The sequence below is a fragment of the Chlorocebus sabaeus genome, chromosome 20 (assembly GCF_047675955.1).
Source record: "Chlorocebus sabaeus isolate Y175 chromosome 20, mChlSab1.0.hap1, whole genome shotgun sequence".
NCBI lineage: Eukaryota > Metazoa > Chordata > Mammalia > Primates > Cercopithecidae > Chlorocebus > Chlorocebus sabaeus.
Genome location: NC_132923.1, coordinates 124,815,320 through 124,836,271, shown reverse-complemented (window position 1 = coordinate 124,836,271; position 20,952 = coordinate 124,815,320). Strand labels below are relative to the sequence as shown.

Genomic DNA, 20,952 nt, shown 5'->3' with positions numbered 1-20,952 from the left:
GTCTGGCGCATCACTGGGGCCGAGTGATCTGGGTAACCATGTGAGCTTGGGTGCCCTCCCCTCTCCGTCTCCTGGGACTGCCGTGGAGATTAAACACAGCGGTGGATGTTAGAGACGCAGTTCAGTCACTAGCATTGATTCGCCGTTGTTGCTGCTGTTCTTTGCTCAAAGGCGACTGAAGGGCAGCAGGTCCAAGCTCGCTTCTGTCTGCCCGATGAGTCACTTCACCCTAGGCCTGGCCCTCCAGAGAGCACTCCTCTAAGATTACAGAATGCAGATCTGGATTCCAGAGCTGGCAGAAGTCCCAGGGTCAGACTCTAGGACAACCGGCGAAAGAGCGGGAACCTCTACTCCACGCCCTTGGTTTTTCAAAGCCGCTTGACAGCTTGAGGCTCCGCCCCGCTCTGCCCCGCCCCCCAGCTCCGGCCGACGCCCACCGGAACTACAGCCCCCATGATGCAGCGGGAGTCCGAGCCGCTGCGTCATCGGCTTAGGACGCGCCGGCGGAGGCGTCGCGCGCTGAGGCGCCGCTCGAAGTGTCCAGTCGCGGGGCCGCAGAGGCGTAAGGAGTAGGCGGGGCGAGCCAGCTGGGCTCAGGGTCCACCAGCTCACCCGGGTCGAGGGGCAATCCTGAGGCGACTGGTGACGCGCGCGTCCCTTTCCCTCCTCCCGGCTCCCCCCGCGGTGGCGCTTGCTGGTGACGTAGTGAGTGTGATGGCCACCGCGAGGCCGGGAAGGTGAAGGTGAGAGGGCGAGCAAGCCGGGGTGGCGGGGACTGGCCCGGCCCGGCCGGGCAAGTCCTGAGGAGCTCGGTGTAGGCCGACGGGATTGTGGGGCCACGGAGGTCTGAGATGCAGTCAAGTGGGGGTCCCCACTCTCCGGCCTCGCCGCAGGCCTGGAGAGGAGGGGGCGGGCCACGGGACCTGGGACTGGGAGGTGGGCTCCCCTGTAGCTTCTCACTGTCCCCGCCTTTCCACCCTTCACGGCAACGTTCTACCCCTGCCCCTTTTCTGTTTTTCATCGAGTCTTCGTTTTGCCAGCATTTACTCAGCACCTGATAGGTGTACACGTTCACCGCGGGAGCGCCCTGCCCTCCCCACTTTGGACACTTACTACCCTCTCGTTCAACCCTGTTTACTTGTATGACTTCTCACTGGACTCTAAGGCCCTGGAGGGCAGGACTATTTCTTATCCATTCCTAACGTGGCGCCTGACACACATCCAGAAGGCACACAGAAAATGTTGAATAAATAGCTGTTTAGACGCACGAAGGCAGAACTGCCCGTTACCCCCTCTCGTACTCCTTCATTGCCCTCTTGCTTTAAATTCTCAATCATCTCTCTCTCTTCTACCCAGAAAAAGGCTCTGGTTATCCGCCTCTGGTGTCCCAAGGTTTAGGGCTTGGGGGAGGAAGGCAGCTTAATGTAATTATAAAAGGAAGGAGGCCGGTCGCAGTGGATCACACCTGTAATCCCAGCACTTTGGAAGGCGGAGGCGGGTGGATCACCTGAGGTCAGGAGTTCGAGACCAGCCTGGTCAACATGGTGAAACCCGGTCTGTACTGAAAACAAAAATTAGCCAGGCTTGCTGGCACACGCCTGTAATCCCAGCTACTCAGGAGGCTGAGGCAGGAGAATCGCTTGAACCCGGGAAGTGGAGGTTGAGCTGAGATCGCACCACTGCACTCCAGGAGCTTTGGAGTCAAAGGGAGCTAATATTTCAAATCCCAGCTTAGACAATCGACTAACAGTCTATAAATCTTCAAGTATTCTAGCCTTGTGTTTGCCTCATAGAATTGAGAATTAAGTGAGATACTTTACAGTAGCTGAACACATTGGCTTTCAGTCAGTTCTTCTGTTGCTCAGTAGTCAGCTGTTCCACAATCCTCAAGCCCAGTTTTTTTCCTGGTTTTGCTCTGTCCTCCTCTCCCCTCTCTAGATGTACCTTTCCCAGGGCTCCTGCAGGGACCTCCTTGGTGCCTCAAACCCGCACATGGCAGAACACATGTTTGTGCATAGCCAGGATTGGTCCCACACCTCTGTGTTTTTTTCCCCAGGGCACTTCCTCACATGCCAGTGCAACTCCACAATACCTCAATGAGTAAGCTTCCCTCAGGGATGAGTTTGTTTGGCTTGAAACCTGATTAGACATGTTTTGTACACCAGTGTTTTTTTTGCGGGGGAGGACACCTGATCTATCTCCCTTTTCTTTTCTAATAAGTCAGGACTGGTGGAGTCAACACAGTCAATCAATAACCAACCTCAACCTGAGACAAGACAGAAGAGAACTCAGAATCTTTTTGTCTTTTGGACTCCAGCCATGTCCATGATGCCTACCTTGTGAAGATCTCTCACCATCCAAAAAAGTGAGTAGTAGTTGTGACTTCTGGCACCCTGGATTTGAGTTGACTGGACAGGGGCATGTTCTCCTGGACCTCTGGTGGCAAGTCTCTTGGATGGCATCCTCTTTATATAGAGCCACAGCTTTCTAACTTCTGTTGAAAAACTGCTGTATCTCTTTTCTGCTTCCGTGAAGGATTTCGCTGGTTGCTTAGAGAGGCTGTTTAAAAGTTGACAGTTCAGGAAGTGGCTGGGATCTCTTGGGCTCCCCGAAGAATTAGTCTGTGTCTCCCTCATTTGGTCTTCTCTGCAGTGCTGGCTCTTCCCCGTCTCTGCCCAGCACAGATTGGCTCCTTGTCACTGCTCTTCTGAGATTCTGCTCTGTCCCCTTTACCCTGTATCCTCTTTTGTTTCGATTTCTCAGCTTCTCCTCTTTTCCAGTTGTGCCAGCAGACGATCCGTGGATCCATTTTATTTTCCCTGCTAGGAGTTGCTGTACATAACACTGGGTAAGGAGGTGGTGTGGATTCAGGGACTGTGCTTGGGATCCAAACACACCTTGCAGTGAATTTTGCTACTGTTGTCTCTACTCCCAAGATACCTAATACTCCGTGACTGATAGCCTAGGTTGAGGCAAAACTTTGGACCACCTTGGAGGGCTAATAGCAGTTTCCATTTAGAACTAGGTTCATTTCTGGTCTTAGGTTAATATTTGTCAATACCGTGCCCCTGGCGCACTTTTTGGGGGTAGGGGTGAGAGAGTACCAGAAAGAATGGGCCTTTCCCTAAAGCGTTATCCTCGGGATTTTTATTTTATTTTATTTTTTATTTTTATTTTTTATTTATTTTATTTTATTTTATTTTATTTATTTTATTTTATTTTATTTTATATTTTATTTTATTTTATATTTTATTTTATTTTATTTTATTTTATTTTATTTTATAATTTTATTTTATTTTATTTTATATTTTATTTTTTTTGAGACGGAGTCTCGCTCTGCCGCCCAGGCTGGAGTGCAGTGGCCGGATCTCAGCTCACTGCAAGCTCCGCCTCCCGGGTTTACGCCATTCTCCTGCCTCAGCCTCCCGAGTAGCTGGGACTACAGGCGCCCGCCACCTCGCCCGGCTAGTTTTTTGTATTTTTTAGTAGAGACGGGGTTTCACCATGTTAACCAGGATGGTCTCGATCTCCTGACTCGTGACCCGCCCGTCTCGGCCTCCCAAAGTGCTGGGATTACAGGCTTGAGCCACCGCGCCCGGCCTATTTTATTTTATTTTTGAGATGAAGTCTCGCTCTGTCGCCCAGGCTGGAGTGCCGTGGCACAATCTCGGCTCACTGCAAGCTCCACCTCCCGGGTTCACGCCATTCTCCTGCCTCAGCCTCCCGAGTAGCTGGGACTATAGGCGCCCACCACCACGCCCGGCTAATTTTTTGTGTTTTTAGTGGAAACAGGGTTTCACTGTGTTAGCCAGGATGGTCTCGATCTCCTGACCTCGTGATCCGCCCACCTCGGCCTCCCAAAGTTCTGGGATTATAGGCGTGAGCTACTGCACCCGGCCCGGGATTTTAAAAACTATTACACAGAAGGGTTTTTTAATTGAATATATTTGTGAAATGCTGAATTCAATACAGTTAAACTAGTGTCTTTACAACAAGCCTTCCTTCACAAACTCTTTGCTGTGCTGGTGTGCTCCACTGAGGGGAATAGTAGCGTATGGTGTTTTACAAACTGATTCTACTATTGAACCTTCTTTAGGTGGAATATTGGGTGCAAGTAGAGTTCTGTGGACCACACTTTGGGAAGTGCTGCCAGAGACTATCCAAAACTGTAATCTCCAGAGCACTTATGAGGCAGTCACAGCTTGAGGTGTGACGCTTAGTGTGTAACTGATACTGGAGCCAGGCTCTCAGGCTATGCTTGTGGGATGGTCCCCGCGTGCCTGTGGCGAGCTCTGTGGTGAAGCAGAGATTATCAAGGCTTTCCAGAGGAGGAGCAGGAACCCAGCTGCCCCGCATCACTCCGGAGGAGTAGGGAGTCAGCAGTCAAAGCCTTGAGATAATTGGGGGACACAGGATGTGATAAAAACCGGGTCTGTGATGTTGTTTGTTCTCTATGAGGCATCAGAGGAGGCTTCATGGAGGGAGTGACACTTGAGTTGGGTGTAGAAGGACAGTAGGAGTATGCCAAATGGGTGGAAAAGGAAGGAGGACTCCAGGCAGAAAGCAGCTCATGCAACACAAATGTGGAATCTTAGCTTTGCAAGTTAGCAGAGCCCGATAAATCAGGCAGAGTTTGGAGGGGTTGACGGTAGGTTTTACGCCAGGGGTTTGGAGGCTGCTGCAGGCTGGTTATTGGTGAGAGCAGGGAGGCTCCTGGATCGGCTGTGCTCCTAGCAGACCTTGTAACCTGGAGCTCCCAAGCTTCTACTGGTGTACACGCTGTTAAGTCTTGCAGTTAGTGAGCACTAATGCTTTTGGTTTTATATCCCCTGGGCTTGCAAACATTGACCAGAACTTAAAGGCATCTGCTTCTGATAGTGGGGAACTTGCTTCCTGCAGCAAGTCACTTCTGGGGTGGGGTATCGCTGATCCTTCCCCAGCTGACCTGTGTATTTGATCTCCGTGGTAGCGGATAAGGGAGTGGTGTGTGTGGGGTGAGTTGGCAGACTTGCCTCTGCCCTCCCTGAAGGCTGGATTTTCATGGAAAGAGTCTTGTGATCTTGCTGGTAGAGTTTGTTGTTATTGCTTTATAACATGTAAAGCTGCTTTTAGCTCTTACTGTATATGAAGCACGTTGCTTGCATCATCAGCTTTAGTCTTCTCACAGTTGAGATGGTATTATGGTATGAGGATATGGGTTTCATCCACGGACCCAGGCCTGTAACTCCTATCTATAGCCCTTGTTCTGGTTTCATGTTATAATGTTAGATGTGGTAGGCCTCAGGGGCAGGCCTCTGACCTTCTCCTGCTCTCCTTCCACCCTAATTTTCCCCACCTTTCTGTGGGGCCTTAAAACCCTTCCCTGAGACTGTGGGCCTTAAAACCCTCCCCTGAGAGGGTTGGATCCTGTATCCTGGGGGAAGGAATGCTGATGTCATGAAGCTTCCATAAAAATCCAAGAGGACAGAGTTCAGGGAGCTTGCAAATACCTGAACACGCGGAGGTTCCTGGAGAGAGGCCTGCTTAGGGAGGGCACAGAAGCTACACGCCTCTTCCCCCGTACCTCGCCCTAAGTATTTCTTTATCTGTATCCTTTGCGATAGCCCTCATAACCCAGTAAACATAAGTAAGTGTTTCCCTGGGTTAGGTAAGCTGCTCCATCAAATTAATCGAACTCAAAGAGGGGGTCATGGGAACCCCAGCCTAAAGCCAGTCGGTCAGAAGTTCTGGAGGCCCAGACTTGTGACTGGTATGTTTGAGGCGTGGTGGTGGAGAGGTGGGGCAGTCCTGGGGACTGAGCCTTCACCCCGTGGGATCTGACACTCTCTCCGGGTAGACAGTGTGAGAACTGAGTGAGAGGACACCCAGCTGGTGTCCGGTGCTTGGGGTGGGGAAGAAACCCCCTCACATTTGGTCACAGAAGTCTCTTGTGTTGATGATTATGGTGTGAGAGTAGAGAAAAAAGACAGTTTGAGACAGTTTTTCTCTCCAATAGGTGTCTTGTTTGTTGTACACATGAAGAAACCAAGGTTCTGTGATGAAATAACTTGCTTAAGTTTCAGCAGCCCAGAAATAATATAGTCACAATTTGAACCCAGCTCTGCCTGATTACAAAACCTGTCATAGGTAGTACTATACCATGCCCCATCCCTGATCCCTTTTTTTTTTCTTTTTTTTTTCTTTTTCTTTTTTTTTTTTAAGAGAGAGACTCTCGCTCTGTCGCCCAGGCTGGAGCACAGTGGTGAGGTCTTAGCTCACTGCAACTTCCACCTCCCAGGTTCAAGTGGTTCTCCTGCCTCGGCCTCTGGAGTGGCTGGGACTACAGGCATGCACCACCACACCCAGCTAATTTTTTGTATTTTTAGTAGAGATGGGGTTTCACCATGTTGGCCAGGCTGGTCTTGAACTCCTGACCTTAGGTGAGCTGCCTGCCTCAGCTTCCCAAAGTGCTGGAATTACAGACATGAGCCACCGTGCCTGGCCCCTGATCTCTTTTCTTTTCCTTTTGGGTGGCTTTCCTCTTGTGCCTGCCACATCCCCTCTTTCTCGAACAGTCTGATCTGCCAGGCCATGGCAAGCCTGATTTCAGTACACTTTTCCTTTGCTGCTTTGGAAGAGTGAAAGTAGCATTTTCTTTGCAGTTTCCTTCCTCAGAGCTGTATTGTCTTTAAGCCCTGCACATATGGCTTCCATGCTGAGAAAACATCTCTCATAGCTGTGGCGTCATGCTGAGGAGGAATGTAGAAATGGAAGTGGGGTCACTTCCTTCCCTCGTCTCCAGAGGAATCATTAACATTGCACAAAAACTTGTTGGTTTAGGCACACATGTGGGTCCCTATCCCACTTTGGGTCGGTCTGTCTTCTGCCCACTCTTTGGGATGGTTAGTTCCTAAACGTCCGTTTTGGCATTTGGTCTTCATGTACCTTTTCTGGGTGTTCTTTCTGCTTTTCAGGACCTTCTGCCGCATACTTTGGTCCCATTTGGAAGTTTCTCGTGTGCTTGCTCGGGAGCAACACCTCATTTCTCGTCTAGAGAGAGTGAGCTTGCTGCTGGGTGGAGAACTGAGGGCCCTAAGATTAGGGTGACTGGGGACGCAGTGACAGACCTAGGCACGGTCAGCTGTGCACACGCCCCCTCATCCAGGAGGGCCTTTGCCCTTTGACTTCCTAGGATCGGTGGGCTCTGCTCAAGAAGTACCTTTCGCCATGGTGGGAACTCTGAGGGACCTGGCAGGGATCCACTTTTGGGGTCAGAATTCCCAGTCTTACCCTGGACACTACCTTCTGGTGTGTCTGCCTCTTTTTGAGCTTTTTTTTTTTTTTTGAGATAGAGTCTTGCTCTATCACTCAGGCTGGAGTGCAATGGCGCAATCTTAGCTCACTGCAACTTCCACCTCCCTGGTTCAAGCAATTCTCATGCCTCGACCTCCTGAGTAGCTGGTATTACAGGTGCCTGCCACCATGCCTGGCTAATTTTTGTATTTTTAGTCGAGGTGGGGTTTCACCATGTTGGTCAGGCTGGTCTTGAACTCCTGACCTCAAATGATTCACCCACCTCATCCTCCCAGAGTGCTGGGATTACAGGCATGAGCCACCGCGCCCGGCCCAACACTTTGTTTATTGTAAGTCTTTTTTTTTTTTTTTTTGAGACAGAGTCTCACTCTGTCACCCAGGCTGGAGTGCAGTGGTGCAGTCTCAGCTCACTACAACCTCCACCTCCCAGGTTCAAGCGATTCTTCTGTCTTACTCAGCCTCCTGAGTAGCCAAGATTACGGGCATGCACCACCACACCCGACTAATTTTTGTATTTTTTGTAGAGACAGGGCTTCACCATGTTGGCCAGGCTGGGCTTAAACTCCTGACCTCAAGTGATCCACCCACTTCAGCCTCCCAAAGTGCTGGGATTACAGGTGTGAGCCACTGCACCCGGCCATATTATCACAGTCTATTTTTATGTGACTATCTCTTGCTCTCACTCAATCCCACACATCTTTGTAGCTTATCTTTCCATATAAGAATAACATTTTAGAGGTCATGAGACTTGACTCCAAAGTCCTAGAGGTCTTTGGTCAAAGGTCAAAAGAGGTGGGGCATAGTGGGAGGGCTGGGCTGGGAGGGCTCCGCCTCTCAGGTTCAAGCAATTCTCTACTTCAGCTTCCCAAGTAACTGGGATTATACATGGCCGCCACCACAACCGGCTAAATTTTTTTGTATTTTTAGTAGAGACGGGGTTTCATCATGTTGGCCAGGCTGGTCTTGAACTCCTGACCTTGTGATCCACCTGTCTTAGCCTCCCAAAGTGCTGGGATTACAGGCATGATCCACCATGCCCGGCTGGTTTTTTTTTTTTTTTTTTTTTTTTTTTAAATAGAGACGGGATCCTGTGTTGCCTAGGCTGGTCTCAAACTCCTAAGGTCAAGCGATCTGCCTGCCTTGGCCTCTCAAAGTGCTGGGATTACAGGTATAAGCCACTGAACCCGCCCCCTAACCAGTCGTGTTTTTATGTGGTCTTGCTCTGTCTCCCAGGCTAGAGTGCAGTGGACCAATCATAGGTCACTACAGCCCAAACTCCTGGGCTCAAGTGACCCTCCCGCCTCAGACTCTCAAGTAGCTAGGACTGCAGATGCATGCCACTGTGTCAGGCTAATTTTATTTTATTTTATTTTACTTCATGTTTTGAGACAAAGTTTCACCCTGTCACCCAGGCTGGAGTACAATGACATGATCTCAGTTCATTGCAGCCTCCATCTCCCAGGTTCAAGCGATTCTCCTGCCTCAGTCTCCCGAGTAGCTGGGATTACAGGTGTGTGCCACCAGGCCTGGCTAATTATTGTATTTTTAGTAGAGACGGGGTTTCACCATGTTGGCCAGGCTGGTCTTGAACTCCTGACCTCAGGTGATCCACATGCCTCGGCCTCCCAAAGTTCTGAGAAACAGGGGTGAGCCACCGTGCCCAGCCTGAGACACTTCTTATCTCACCATCCTTTGTTCTAGTCCTGGAGGTTGCAGTGACCTGAGATCCCCATATTCTTGATTCTCCCCCAAGCATTCCACCATCCTTCCAGCAGGATGTCCCGAGGTAGGTATCACCGTGTTCGCTCACATTGGCTTCTCTTGCAGCGCAATGTCCCTGCTCTTCTCTCGATGCAACACTATCGTCACAGTCAAGAAAGATAAGAGACACATGGCTGAAGTGAATGCTTCCCCACTCAAGCACTTTGTCACTGCCAAGAAGAAGATCAATGGCATTTTTGAGCAGCTGGGGGCCTACATCCAGGAGAGCGCCACCTTCCTTGAAGGTAAGGGGGCACCTGCTCAGCCAGGCCCACTCTTACCTGTTCAGATGTTTAGCTAGTGGGATTTATGGGTGGGGAAGTATAGCTCTGCTTTTAGGGAACTCATGCCCAGATAGCCTCAGAAATGCTCTGCTCTTGAAATCATGTGGAATTGGAGTCTGGGGAGATTAGGCCAGGAAGACAAGGGAACTGCCATTTAGTAATTACTTTAGAAGTCCACAGGTTTCGTTTCATTTAATCATGAAAGATAGGTGAATCTTATCCCCATCTACAAGGCAAGCAAATTGAGGTTTAAGAGTTGTCGGATACCTTGTAAGTAATAGATCAGGGCTTTGCTCAGGTGTCTCCAACTCCAGAGCCCACGTGTTTTCCTTTGCCTAGTTCTGGCTGCCATTAATACCAGGCACTGTTTGGGTGTCAGTGATCCCTGACCGGGGCGCCCTGTCTTTTATATTTTTAGATTGGTGACAGAACTATAGGAAACTCGTGTCACTTGTGCCTTTTCTACTAGTTACTAATTTGAGCCTAACCTCTAGTTCCTTGTTTATCAGCAGAGAAGGACTGGTTCCCGGGGCCCCGCTCGTCTGAGTGACAACTCCAGCGCCTGCTTCCTCAGGCTCCCTCTTTAGAAGGGCACTTTGGCGCCAGGTCCTGAAATTGTCTGTGGAGACCCAGTAGCCGAGTCTTATCTGCCCTTGGTTTCCTCGCTTGTGAAAGGGGGCTCAGGTGTGAACAGTGGTTTCGGATTCTAGTCTGCAGAACCCTAGAAGTTCAGTGGTGGGGCTTCCGGGGTTGGCCCCTGGCTCAGGGGGGCCACCTTCTTTCCATTCTGCTTTCAACGAGAGCAGCTTGGCTTCTCGTTGTTTTACATGCCAGGCTGCTGCACAAGGCTCCCTTTGAAGAAAGAGACTGTCCAATTTCATGCCCTCATCTGTGCCCTGCCCTTTGCATGGCACTTGATGTAACAGAAGGTATTTCCTAAATACTTGTGGAACTAAAATCTGAATTTTAAAGTAGTATGATTGGTAGTTGAAATAATCCCAACTCATTGCCTGTTTATCAGTGGCTGTGGTGTGCCAGCCCTGTGGCAGGTGCTGGGCATGCAGAGATGGGGTAGATCAGGCCACTGCCCTCTGGGAGCCCAGAGTAACCCTCTTGGAAGCTCTGAGTCACCTACTCAGATGACGTTGTGGACAGACACATGCTTAATGCAGATGTTTATGTGATGCATGCTTTGATTTCTCTCTGTGTGAAAACACGAGGCCTTGCCGGGCGCGGTGGCTCAAGCCTGTAATCCCAGCACTTTGGGAGGCCGAGACGGGTGGATCACGAGGTCAGGAGATCAAGACCATCCTGGCGAACACAGTGAAACCCCGTCTCTACTAAAAATACAAAAAATTAGCCGGGCGAGGTGGCGGGCGCCTGTAGTCCCAGCTACTCGGGAGGCTGAGGCAGGAGAATGGCGTAAACCCAGGAGGCGGAGCTTGCAGTGAGCTGAGATCCGGCCACTGCACTCCAGCCTGGGCGACAGAGCGAGACTCCGTCTCAAAAAAAAAAAAAAAAAAAAAAAACAAAACATGAGGCCTCCCTGTTGTTTAAATGGAAGGGAAAGAGCTGGAGTGATCCTGAGCTGTGCTGGGTCAGGGAGGGGATGGTTCCTGCCAGGGGACTGTTTCTAACAGGCAGGTAACAAGAGCTTGTCGGCCTGCTGGCTCCCACTTTTAAGTGTAGTCACATGCTTGAGAACCAGCTTCCTCTGAGGGACATTCCAAAGGCCATGCCCAGTTGCCCATATAAGGGAAGAATATTGATGCCTCTGGGGCAGAGGTGACCGGTGGACATTGCGGGCGGGGAGATGGGGGTGTTGTTGACTTGGTCACTTCCTTTCATGGCGCTGGCTGTGGGGGAAACTCACTGGGCGGGCCCTTGTCATGCTTCGCATGCTTTGGGAGTGTTCTCAGGGCTGGGGCCTGTCAGCCTGGTAGTTCCCAGGAGTGTGCAGGGGGGGCTAAACACCTGGCTGTGTTCCAGCTTGTCTAGTGCGAGTCCTAGACAGGACAGTGGTGGGATCTCACTCAGTTGCTCCTGTATGGAGTAATTTGTTGGCCATCTTCCTCTTAAGGGCACTGGAAAAAAGCAGTGCTGTAATCCAAAGGTCTGCTCACGTAGCAAACATTTGTGCACCTGCTGGGTGCTGGGATCAGATAGTGTGGCCCTCATGAGGTAGATGACACAGACAAGTGAGCTGGACAGTTAACTTATGGTGGGGTGAGAGCTGAGATGGGAGAAGTGCAGGGTGCTGGGGCACACAGAGAAGGGGTAAGGAGGGCGGGCGCGGTGGCTCAAGCCTGTAATCCCAGCACTTTGGGAGGCCGAGACGGGCGGATCACGAGGTCAGGAGATCGAGACCATCCTGGCTAACACGGTGAAACCCCGTCTCTACTAAAAAATACAAAAAACTAGCCGGGTGAGGTGGCAGGCGCCTGTAGTCCTGGCTACTCGGGAGGCTGAGGCAGGAGAATGGCGTAAACCTGGGAGATGGAGCTTGCAGGGAGCTGAGATCCGGCCACTGCACCCAGCCTGGGCGACAAAGCGAGACTCTGTCTCAAAAAAAAAAAAAAAAAAAAGAAGGGGTCCAGGGTCCTGACTCAGGTTGCAGGGGTGGTCAGAGAAGACTTCCTGGGGGCAGTGCTGTCTAAGCTAGACTTGAGGTCAAGTCAGAATGAGTCAGGCTGCCCCAAGGCAGTGTAGTGTGTCAGTTCTTCAGAGAGTGGGAAGGGGTTTGGGCAGCAGGGAGCAGAGCCAGAGTGCCGAGGAAGCTGGTGAGTTTGGGGATATGGTGAGGGAGGACTGTGAGGCAGCGGGGGGCAAGAGGCCAGCAGGGCCAGGGCAGGGAGGGCCTCGAGAAGTGACACAGAGTGGTTAAGAGCCTGGACTCCAGAGCCAGGCTGCCTAATTCAAATCCTAGCTCTGCCTTTTACTACCTCTGGAGCCACGTTAATAAAGAGGACCAAAGGAGAGAATGAATTTGAAAAGTGAAAGGAACAGTGCCTGGCATGGGGTAAGAACTTCGTAAATATTTGTTAAGAAAAAATAAACAAGGATGGCAGTTAACATTCAGGTATTCATCTTACACCAACCGCCATTGACAGCATTTGTATTTTAATTCATTTGATTCTCACAGTGGTCTCATGAAGTAGATATTGTCATTATCTCCATTTTGTGCCTAAGGAAACTAAGACCCAGAAAGGTTCTTTTGCTTGAGGCCACAGAGCTAGAAAGTGGTAAGAACCCAGCTTCAAAACCAGGCAGTGTTGCTTCTTAGCCATGTTCTTAACCACCACACCATGGGGCCACCATAGAGGATCTGGAACTCAGCCTGTCGGCTGCAGGGAGCCAGAGGTAGACTCATTTAGGGTAAGCAGGGCCGTTGCTCTGGCCCTTCCAGACTTATGACTGTGAAACTCCTCTGACCACGTGGTGACCCATGTTCCATCCCCACCTCCAGACACCTACAGGAATGCAGAACTGGACCCCGTTACCACAGAAGAACAGGTTCTGGACGTCAAAGGTTACCTATCCAAAGTGAGAGGCATCAGCGAGGTGCTGGCTCGGCGGCACATGAAAGTGGCTTTTTTTGGCCGGTATGTCCTTGTGGCACCCACCCTTTCTTTCTTCCTGGCTAGGAGGGAGGGAGGCACTTTGTGCAAGGCCACAGAACGTTCCAGGGCAGGGACACGCTTCAGAATTCATTGCTTTCCTTTTCATTTATATTTTATTTATTTGATTTTTGAGACAGCATTCTCTGTCACCCAGGCTGGAAGCTCGTTACAGCCTTGACCTCCCTGGGCTCAGGTGATCCTCCCACCTGAACCTCCTGAGTAGCTGGGACTGCAGGTGCATGCCATCAAGCCTGACTACTTTTGATTTTCTGATTGTGGTTAAAAGGATATAAAATAAAATTCACCCCCTTAACCGTTTTAAGCATATAGTTCACTAGTAGGTATATTTGCAACCAGTCTCCAGAGCTTCTTCATCTTGCAAAATTGAAGCTTGTATTATACTCATTAAACAATAACTCCCTGTCCCCACATGTCCCTCGCCCTGGCCACCACCATTCTACTTTCTGTCCCAATGAATTTGACTATGCTAGGTATCTCACATAAGTGGAATCATACAATACTTGGTTTTTTTTTTTTCTCCATTCATAAAACTTTTATTCCACTTACATGAATTTAATACACATGTTCTAAACAATTATGCTTGTATTGTTCATGAAAATTTCGTAAGACATTAAACAAAGCTAGCCATCATCTCAAGTTATTTCCCTGTTAACTATTTTTACAGCACATGCATGTTAGGCAAGCATCAAAAAAAAAAAAATTCACAAAAGCATAAAACCTAAAAATAAGTTAAATACATGTTTTTTTGTTTTGTTTTAGTGCTATGCTTGTTGATACACATGAAGTAATGAATATCAAGCAATTCATTTTTATTACATCTTTACTTTTACATTTGTTCTTAGGTTGCCTAAAGCATTTTAAATACAAATAAAATGAGTGTAGCAAAAATAATGAAAGCTAACAGAAGATAACTTTACAAATAATGGAATGTGAACCGTTTCTGTCCTTATCCAGAGTAAAATGGGCCACAGCTTTGTCTAAAGGAACGCTTCCACAGCGGTAGTCAAAGGTGTTCACATTGAGATTGAGTATTCCACAGATACACATGGTTTAACATGTGATATCCATGGGGTATCTGTTTCTACCACAGCCTTGTAAGTGCCCCAAACCTTAAGGTACCCACAGTTACTACTCCTGTGACTGGAACCAGTGATCCTTTTTATTCCCCACCAGGACAAACCAATATATAGGCAGTTTTCTTTGCTTTGACATGGAAGCAGTTTTAACACTGGCCCTTATGAAGCCACAATGTACCCAAAGTACTATGCCAAACATTTATAACTGGTATAATGGCCAAGTGCGGCGGCTCACGCCTGTAATCCCAGCACTTTGGGAGGCTGAGGCAGGTGGATCACAAGGTCAGGAGGTCAAGACCATCCTGGCTAACGGTGAAACCCCGTCTCTAAAAATCCAAAAAAATTACCCAGGCATGGTGGCAGGTGCCTGTAGTCCCAGCTACTTGGGAGGCTGAGGCAGGAGAATGGCATGAACCCAGGAGGCAGAGGTTGCAGTGAGCTGAGATCATACCTCACTGTACTCCAGCCTGGACAACAGAGCGAGACTCTGTCTCCAAAAAAAAAAAAGTGTATATACACACACACACACACACACACACACACACACACACACATCTAATACAGGAAAAAAGACATCTAGACAGATTGTATGCTAGGCACCTAGTGGTAGCCTGGGGAATAGGCACTGTGCCTAGAGTCTTGTTCCTGATGACCTGTAACCTCAGGTGTGGTCCTCAACTCTGAACTATCATTTCTTCATCCTCACCTGGGAGGTATGACCCCTACTTAGGTGAGCTAGTGGGCTGCCTGTCTCAGTGGGTGCAGGTAAGTTCATTGTAGTTCTGCTCTAGTGATGTGGCTGGGAAACTTTAACTCAGAAACACTGTATTTAGCACAGGTTGAAAGCTCTGAGACTCAGAGCAGATGAGTCTGCTGAGTGGAGCTATTTTCAGGAAGCAGAAATGGCCGGGTGCAGTGGTTCACACCTGTAATCCCAGCACTGGGAGGCTGAGGCAGGAGAATTGCTTGAACCCAGAAGTTTGAGACGAGCCCAAGCAACATGGCAAGACCCCATCTCTACAAAAAATTTAAAAATTAGCTGGGCGTGGTTGCACGTACTTACAGTGTAAGCTACTTGGGAGGCTGAGGTGGGAGGATCATTGAACCCTGATGGTCGAGGCTTCAGTGAGCTCTATTCATGCCACACGCCACTGCACTCCAGCTTGGGCGACAAAGCAAGACCCTGTATCAAAAAAACCCAAAAAAACCCCACCAGATTACATGAAAGGAGTGTGATAGGTAAGAATGAGAAAGTAGGCTGGGCATGGTGGCTCACATCTGCAATCCCAGCACTTTAGGAGGTTGAAGCAGGAGGATCACCTGAGGTCAGGAGTTCGAGACCAGCCTGGCCAACATGGTGAAACCCTGTCTCTACTAAAAATACAAAAGTTAGTTGGGCATGGTGGTGCACGCCTGTAATCCCAGCTACTTGGGAGGCTGAGGCAGGAGAATCGCTTAAACTCAGGAGGCAGAGGTTGCAATGAGCTGAGATCATGCCACTGCACTCCAGCCTGGGCAACAGAGCAAGACTCCATGTCAAATAATAATAAAAACAAAGAATGAGAAAGTAATCTTCCCTTTAGCCTAGCAGTTGTCAGCTGGGACTGACAAGGTAAAGCTTCATGTGTAAGGAGGAGCGTGATGGGAGAAAAGCAGTGAAACATGCCCTGTGTGGGAAACACTGGGGTCATTTAGACTGAGAAAGACGCTTTGGGGGTGGTGAGTCGGTGTTTCAGGTAGGCCTGAGTTAAACTTTGGAGACTGTCTGACTGTCTCAGACAGTCTCTATAAGTGATGCTGAGGGTGGCTGTATGATTCAAGGGGCAGACAGTGCGCAGTGAGCCTCTTGCAGATTAATCTGAAATGATGAACCAGGGGTATGTCACAGGTTTGGGCCTGTGGGTGTTTATTCATTTTAATAAACAGTGCCTACTCTGTGTCTCAGCACTGTCTGGGCACTGGCAACGTTGCAATGAATAGGGCTTTGGCCTTCCAGTCTGGTGTCTGCATTGTGAAAGTAATTCAGGTCAGATATTGGTGGCTTTGCTGACAGCTGTTACTTCCTTCTAGGACAAGCAATGGGAAGAGCACCGTGATCAATGCCATGCTCTGGGACAAAGTTCTGCCCTCTGGGATTGGCCACACCACCAATTGCTTCCTGCGGGTAGAGGGCACAGATGGCCATGAGGCCTTTCTCCTTACCGAGGGCTCAGAGGAGAAGAGGAGCGCCAAGGTGAGGGTGCCAGGCTGGCTGTCAGCCCTGTGCCTGCTGGCAGAGCAAGTCCTCCATTGTGACATGGCTGACCTCACCTCTAGGGAGAGGGCAGCACTGCCCTGTGGAGGTGAATGGGAGACCCTATTTTAGACAAGCTTTTTGAAGGATGTGAGAGCTTCTGGGGGCTGGCGGGGGCGGTTTTCAGAAATGTGGATCACCAAGAATGAGGACCCTGCTGTTCCTCATACAGCTCTGAGCGGCCACTAGCCTCTCTTCACTAGTTAAGGAAGACAGTATGTGCTGTGTTCTTCCTTGGGGTATTGCCAGAGAGGGATTCCTGCATTTGCTCTGTGTCTCTGACCTATCATTCAGGGGCCAACACTCTTGAGTTTTCTGAGAGGCAGCTGTATTCTTGTTTGGGGCCAGATGCTCAATTTGCTTCATAAAGGATCAATCGGCCAGGCACGGTGGCTCACGCCTGTAATCCCAGCACTTTGGGAGACCGAGGCAGGTAGATCATTTGAGGTCAGGAGATCAAACCAGCCTGGTCAACATGGTGAAACGCTGTCTCTACTAAAAATACAAAAATTAGCTGGGCATGGTGGCAGGTGCCTGTAATCCCAGCTAGTCGGGAGGCTGAGGCAGGAGGACTGCTTGAACCCGGAAGGTGGAGGTTGCGGTGAGCCAAGATCACGCCACTACTCCAGCCTGGGCGACAGAGCGAGACTCTGTCTCAAAAAAAAAAAAAGAATCAATCAGTGCAGAACAGACAACTTTAGCGTGATATCCAGGAAAGAAGCTCAAAAGAGCAGTGAAGAAAGTAGGTTCTTAACTGACAACTCCCAGCTGTTAACTTTTTCTATGTGGAAGAAGAAAGGGTAGCAGATGGGCAGCAGTCCCAGCCACTGTGCTGTGATGCAGCGGCACAGGAAATCTGGCTTGGTGTTTCCTCCTCAGCCTCTTTCTTTCCTTCCTCTGCCATCAGACTGTGAACCAGCTGGCTCATGCCCTCCATCAGGACAAGCAGCTCCATGCCGGCAGCCTAGTGAGTGTGATGTGGCCCAACTCTAAGTGCCCACTTCTAAAAGATGACCTCGTTTTGATGGACAGGTAAGAGGGAGGTACCCTCCTAGGAGGTCCAAACCGGGAGGCGCCAGGTTTCCATTTCTGGGTAATCCGGGCCAGAGTCCCTGGGCCCCATCCATGCTCTGCTTAAGTACTACTGCCTTTCATATGGGCTCAACCAAATCCTCTGGCCTCTTGGCTTTCCTCTAGAGTCTGGTACCTATACCTGTTTACCAGTACCCTGCAGATGTCCCAGGGATGGTCTATAAGAGATAGGAGGGATGCTTAAAAGTTGGGGAGGTTCTCAACCTCAGCCCAGTGCCAGCACGTGTACTGGGGGTGGGGAGTTGTGGCGGAGTCAGGGGTGTATTTTATCTCCCTTGAAGAAACACTTTGCCCTGGCTTGGTGGACAGGTTATAACTATACCAAGAAGTGCAGTATTGTAGCATTTACCTGGACTCACATCAAGTCACACCTTCACCTTAATTATATATTGTATATTGTATGTCATCTTTTTTTTTTTTTTTTTTTTTTTTAGATGGAGTCTCACTCTGTCGCCCAGGCTGAAGTACAGTCTCGACTCGCTGCAACCTCCACCTCCTGGGTTCAAGCAATTCTCCTGCCTCAGCCTCTGGAGTAGCTGGGATTACAGGCACCCTCCACCATGCCTGGCTAATTTTTGTTTTTTTAATAGAGACCGGGTTTCACCGTATTGGCCAGGCTGGTCTCGAACTGCTGACTTCTTGATCCACCTGCCTCGACCTCCCAAAGTGTTGGGATTACAGGCGTGAGCCATTGCGCCCGTCCTGGTATATCATCTTTAAAGTAGAATTACAAGTAATTCTGTTTTTAAAAAAGCAATAGATGTATGTGTTTTTTAAAAACACTCATTTCCTCCACGCGTGGTGGTTCATACCTGTAATCCTAGCGCTTTGAGAGGCTGAGGTGGACAGATCAGGAGGTCAAGTGATTGAGACCAGCCTGATCAACGTGGTGGAACCCCGTCTCTATAAAAATACAAAAAAATTAGCTGGGCATGGTGGTGCATGCCTGTAGTACTAGCTACTTGGGAGGCTGAGGCAGGAGGATCGCTTGAACCCGGGAGGTGGGGGTTGCAGTGAGCCGAGATCTTGCCATTGCACTGCAGCCTGGGCGACAGAGCAAGACTCCATCTCAAAAAACAAAACAAGGCCGGGCGCAGTGGCTCACGCCTGTAATCCCAGCACTTTAGAAGACCGAGGCGGGCGGATCACGAGATCAGGAGATCGAGACCATCCTGGCTAACACGGTGAAACCCCGTCTCTACTAAAAATGCAAAAAATTACCGGGCGTGGTGGTGGGCGCCTGTAGTCCCAGCTACTTGGTAGGCTGAGGCAGGAGAATGGTATGAACCCGGGAGGCGGAGCTTGCAGTCAGCCAAGATTGCGCTACTGCACTCCAGCCTGGGCGACTGAGCGAGACTCCATCTCAAAAAACAAACAAACAAACCAAAACTCTAATTTCCAGGCAATCTGGAAGGATAGGAAATGGAAAGTAAAAATTGGTTAATGAGGGCCAGGCCTGATTTCTCTCCCCTCACTGACTTTCTCCTCCATGACCTGCCTGCCTCACAAGTCTCAGGTCTGTTCTCAGCAAGAAGAATAGGGCTCCTGCTCTGCCTGATGATTTGGTTTACTCCTGTCACCTTTAGCCCTGGTATTGATGTCACCACAGAGCTGGACAGCTGGATTGACAAGTTTTGTCTGGATGCTGATGTGTTTGTGCTGGTGGCCAACTCAGAGTCCACCCTGATGCAGACGGTAACTCCTCCTCTGCCTTCTCCCAAGCTCCCACACCCCCTGGGCAGGCAGCTGATGGGGCCTTGGCTGTCAGGCTCCCGCTCCACCGAGGTCTTACCCTTTGTCTAGGAAAAGCACTTCTTCCACAAGGTGAGTGAGCGTCTCTCCCGGCCGAACATCTTCATCCTGAACAACCGCTGGGATGCATCCGCCTCAGAGCCTGAGTACATGGAGGAGGTTAGTGCCTCTGTTTGGCAGTTGGGGAATGCCACCCCGAGGGAGCACTGCCTGCCACTAGGGCCACTTCATGCCCTCCTGGATCTAGTGACTTCCCTGAATTAACTTTATTGCCAAATAATTGTCCAAATACTCTTCTATGGTATCTTCTGGTGGCTTTTCCCCTCTGCCATCCACTTTGCTGGACGCACCCCCTCTTCAAGCCACTCTCCCCTAGGCTTAAAAAGGATCCCTGTAGCATTAGTGCATCTTCGGGACCAGTGCTCAGTTTGGTTTCTGAGGAATTAGTATGGAACAGGCTCAGCTCTAGGGAGGCCTCTGTGAAAGAGGCTGGAAAGAGGAATGGAGAATACTGATTCTAACCGGTGACTCACAACTCTTAGCTGTTTACTTATTTATTTAGAGACTGGGTTATGAGGCTGCCTAATTTTTGTATTTTTGGTAGAGACGGGGTTTTGCCATGTTGCCCACTCTGGTTTTGAACTCCACGGCTCAAGTGATCCACCCGCCTCAGTCCCCCAAAGTTCTGGGATTACAGGCATGAGCCACTGCACCTGGCCTCACAACTCTAAATATGTGAAATGAAAGACAAACTGGGCATGGTGGTGCACACCTATAGGCTGAGAGAGGATCCCTTGAGACCGGGAATTTGAAACCACCCTGGGCGACATAGTACAACGCTGTCTCCAAAAAAAATAAAGGGTCATAAGATTGATAATATGGGATGATAAAACATGCAGTTGCAGTCAATAGGCCGGAGTCCAAAACCTTTTTTTTTTTTGAGATGGAGTTTTGCTTGTCACCCAGGCTGGAGTGCAGTGGCGCAATCTCGGCTCACTGCAACCTCCGCCTCCTGGGTTCAAGCAATTCTCCTGCCTCAGCCTCCCAAGTAGCTGGGATTACAGGCACCTGCCATCACGCCTGGCTAATGTTTGTATTTTTAATAGAGATGGGATTTCACCATGTTGACCAGGCTGGTCTCAAACTCCTGACGTTAGATAATTCGCCCGCCTTGGCCTCCCAAAGTGCCAGGATTACAGGCATGAATGAGCCACTGTGCCTGGCCCAGAGTCCAAATTCTGACTGACACTAGGCAGGCAGTGTGACTTTGGCAGATCCCTTGACCCTTCTGGTAAATCCAATTTCCTCAGCAGTGTGATAAATAGACTTGTTGAGAGGATGAAATCTGTCAAAAACACCTAACACATGGTAGGTGTCTACAAGAAGCTGTTGTCACATTTTATCGGTAGAACCCCAGGTGTCAGAGCCAGGAGGGATTTTCTAGTGATGCCCACTCTTTTTGTAAACAATGCCCCAGGAGGACACGGCTTGTCAGAGTACAGCTCCCAGATTTAGGTTACTTGACCCCAGGGTTCCTCTCCTTCCAGGGCACAAAAGTGAGGCACTATATAAGCTTAACAAGAGGCAGTCTAGGGCACGTTTAAGCATTTCTGCTTGTATATGCATAAAATACCTTTGGCAGGCTCTACGCCAAGTCACCCCCACACATTGGTCTGGGAAACTTGGTGGTTGGAGAGCAGAATAGTGGGAGACATTGCCCTGTGTATGTGTCTGTGCCTTTGGCTGTTGAGCTATGTGAA

General features: G+C 49.6%; 1 protein-coding gene across 2 annotated transcripts in view; it reads left to right on the top strand.

Moving 5' to 3' along the window:
- The first annotated feature begins 633 nt into the window (after nucleotides 1-633).
- Nucleotides 634-20,952, top strand: part of MFN2 (mitofusin 2) — a 31,580-nt gene continuing 11,261 nt past the window's right edge. Inside the window, exons 1-8 of one of the 2 annotated variants that reach the window (XM_007980521.3) lie at nucleotides 634-743; nucleotides 2,221-2,365; nucleotides 9,121-9,299; nucleotides 12,805-12,940; nucleotides 16,126-16,288; nucleotides 17,256-17,380; nucleotides 19,027-19,135; nucleotides 19,244-19,351. In XM_007980521.3, coding sequence (XP_007978712.1) covers nucleotides 9,125-9,299; nucleotides 12,805-12,940; nucleotides 16,126-16,288; nucleotides 17,256-17,380; nucleotides 19,027-19,135; nucleotides 19,244-19,351 — 816 coding nt within the window. In that variant the 5' untranslated portion in view covers nucleotides 634-743; nucleotides 2,221-2,365; nucleotides 9,121-9,124. The remainder of the gene's footprint in view (nucleotides 744-2,220; nucleotides 2,366-9,120; nucleotides 9,300-12,804; nucleotides 12,941-16,125; nucleotides 16,289-17,255; nucleotides 17,381-19,026; nucleotides 19,136-19,243; nucleotides 19,352-20,952) is intronic. The other variant, XM_007980523.3, reaches the window with a different exon arrangement.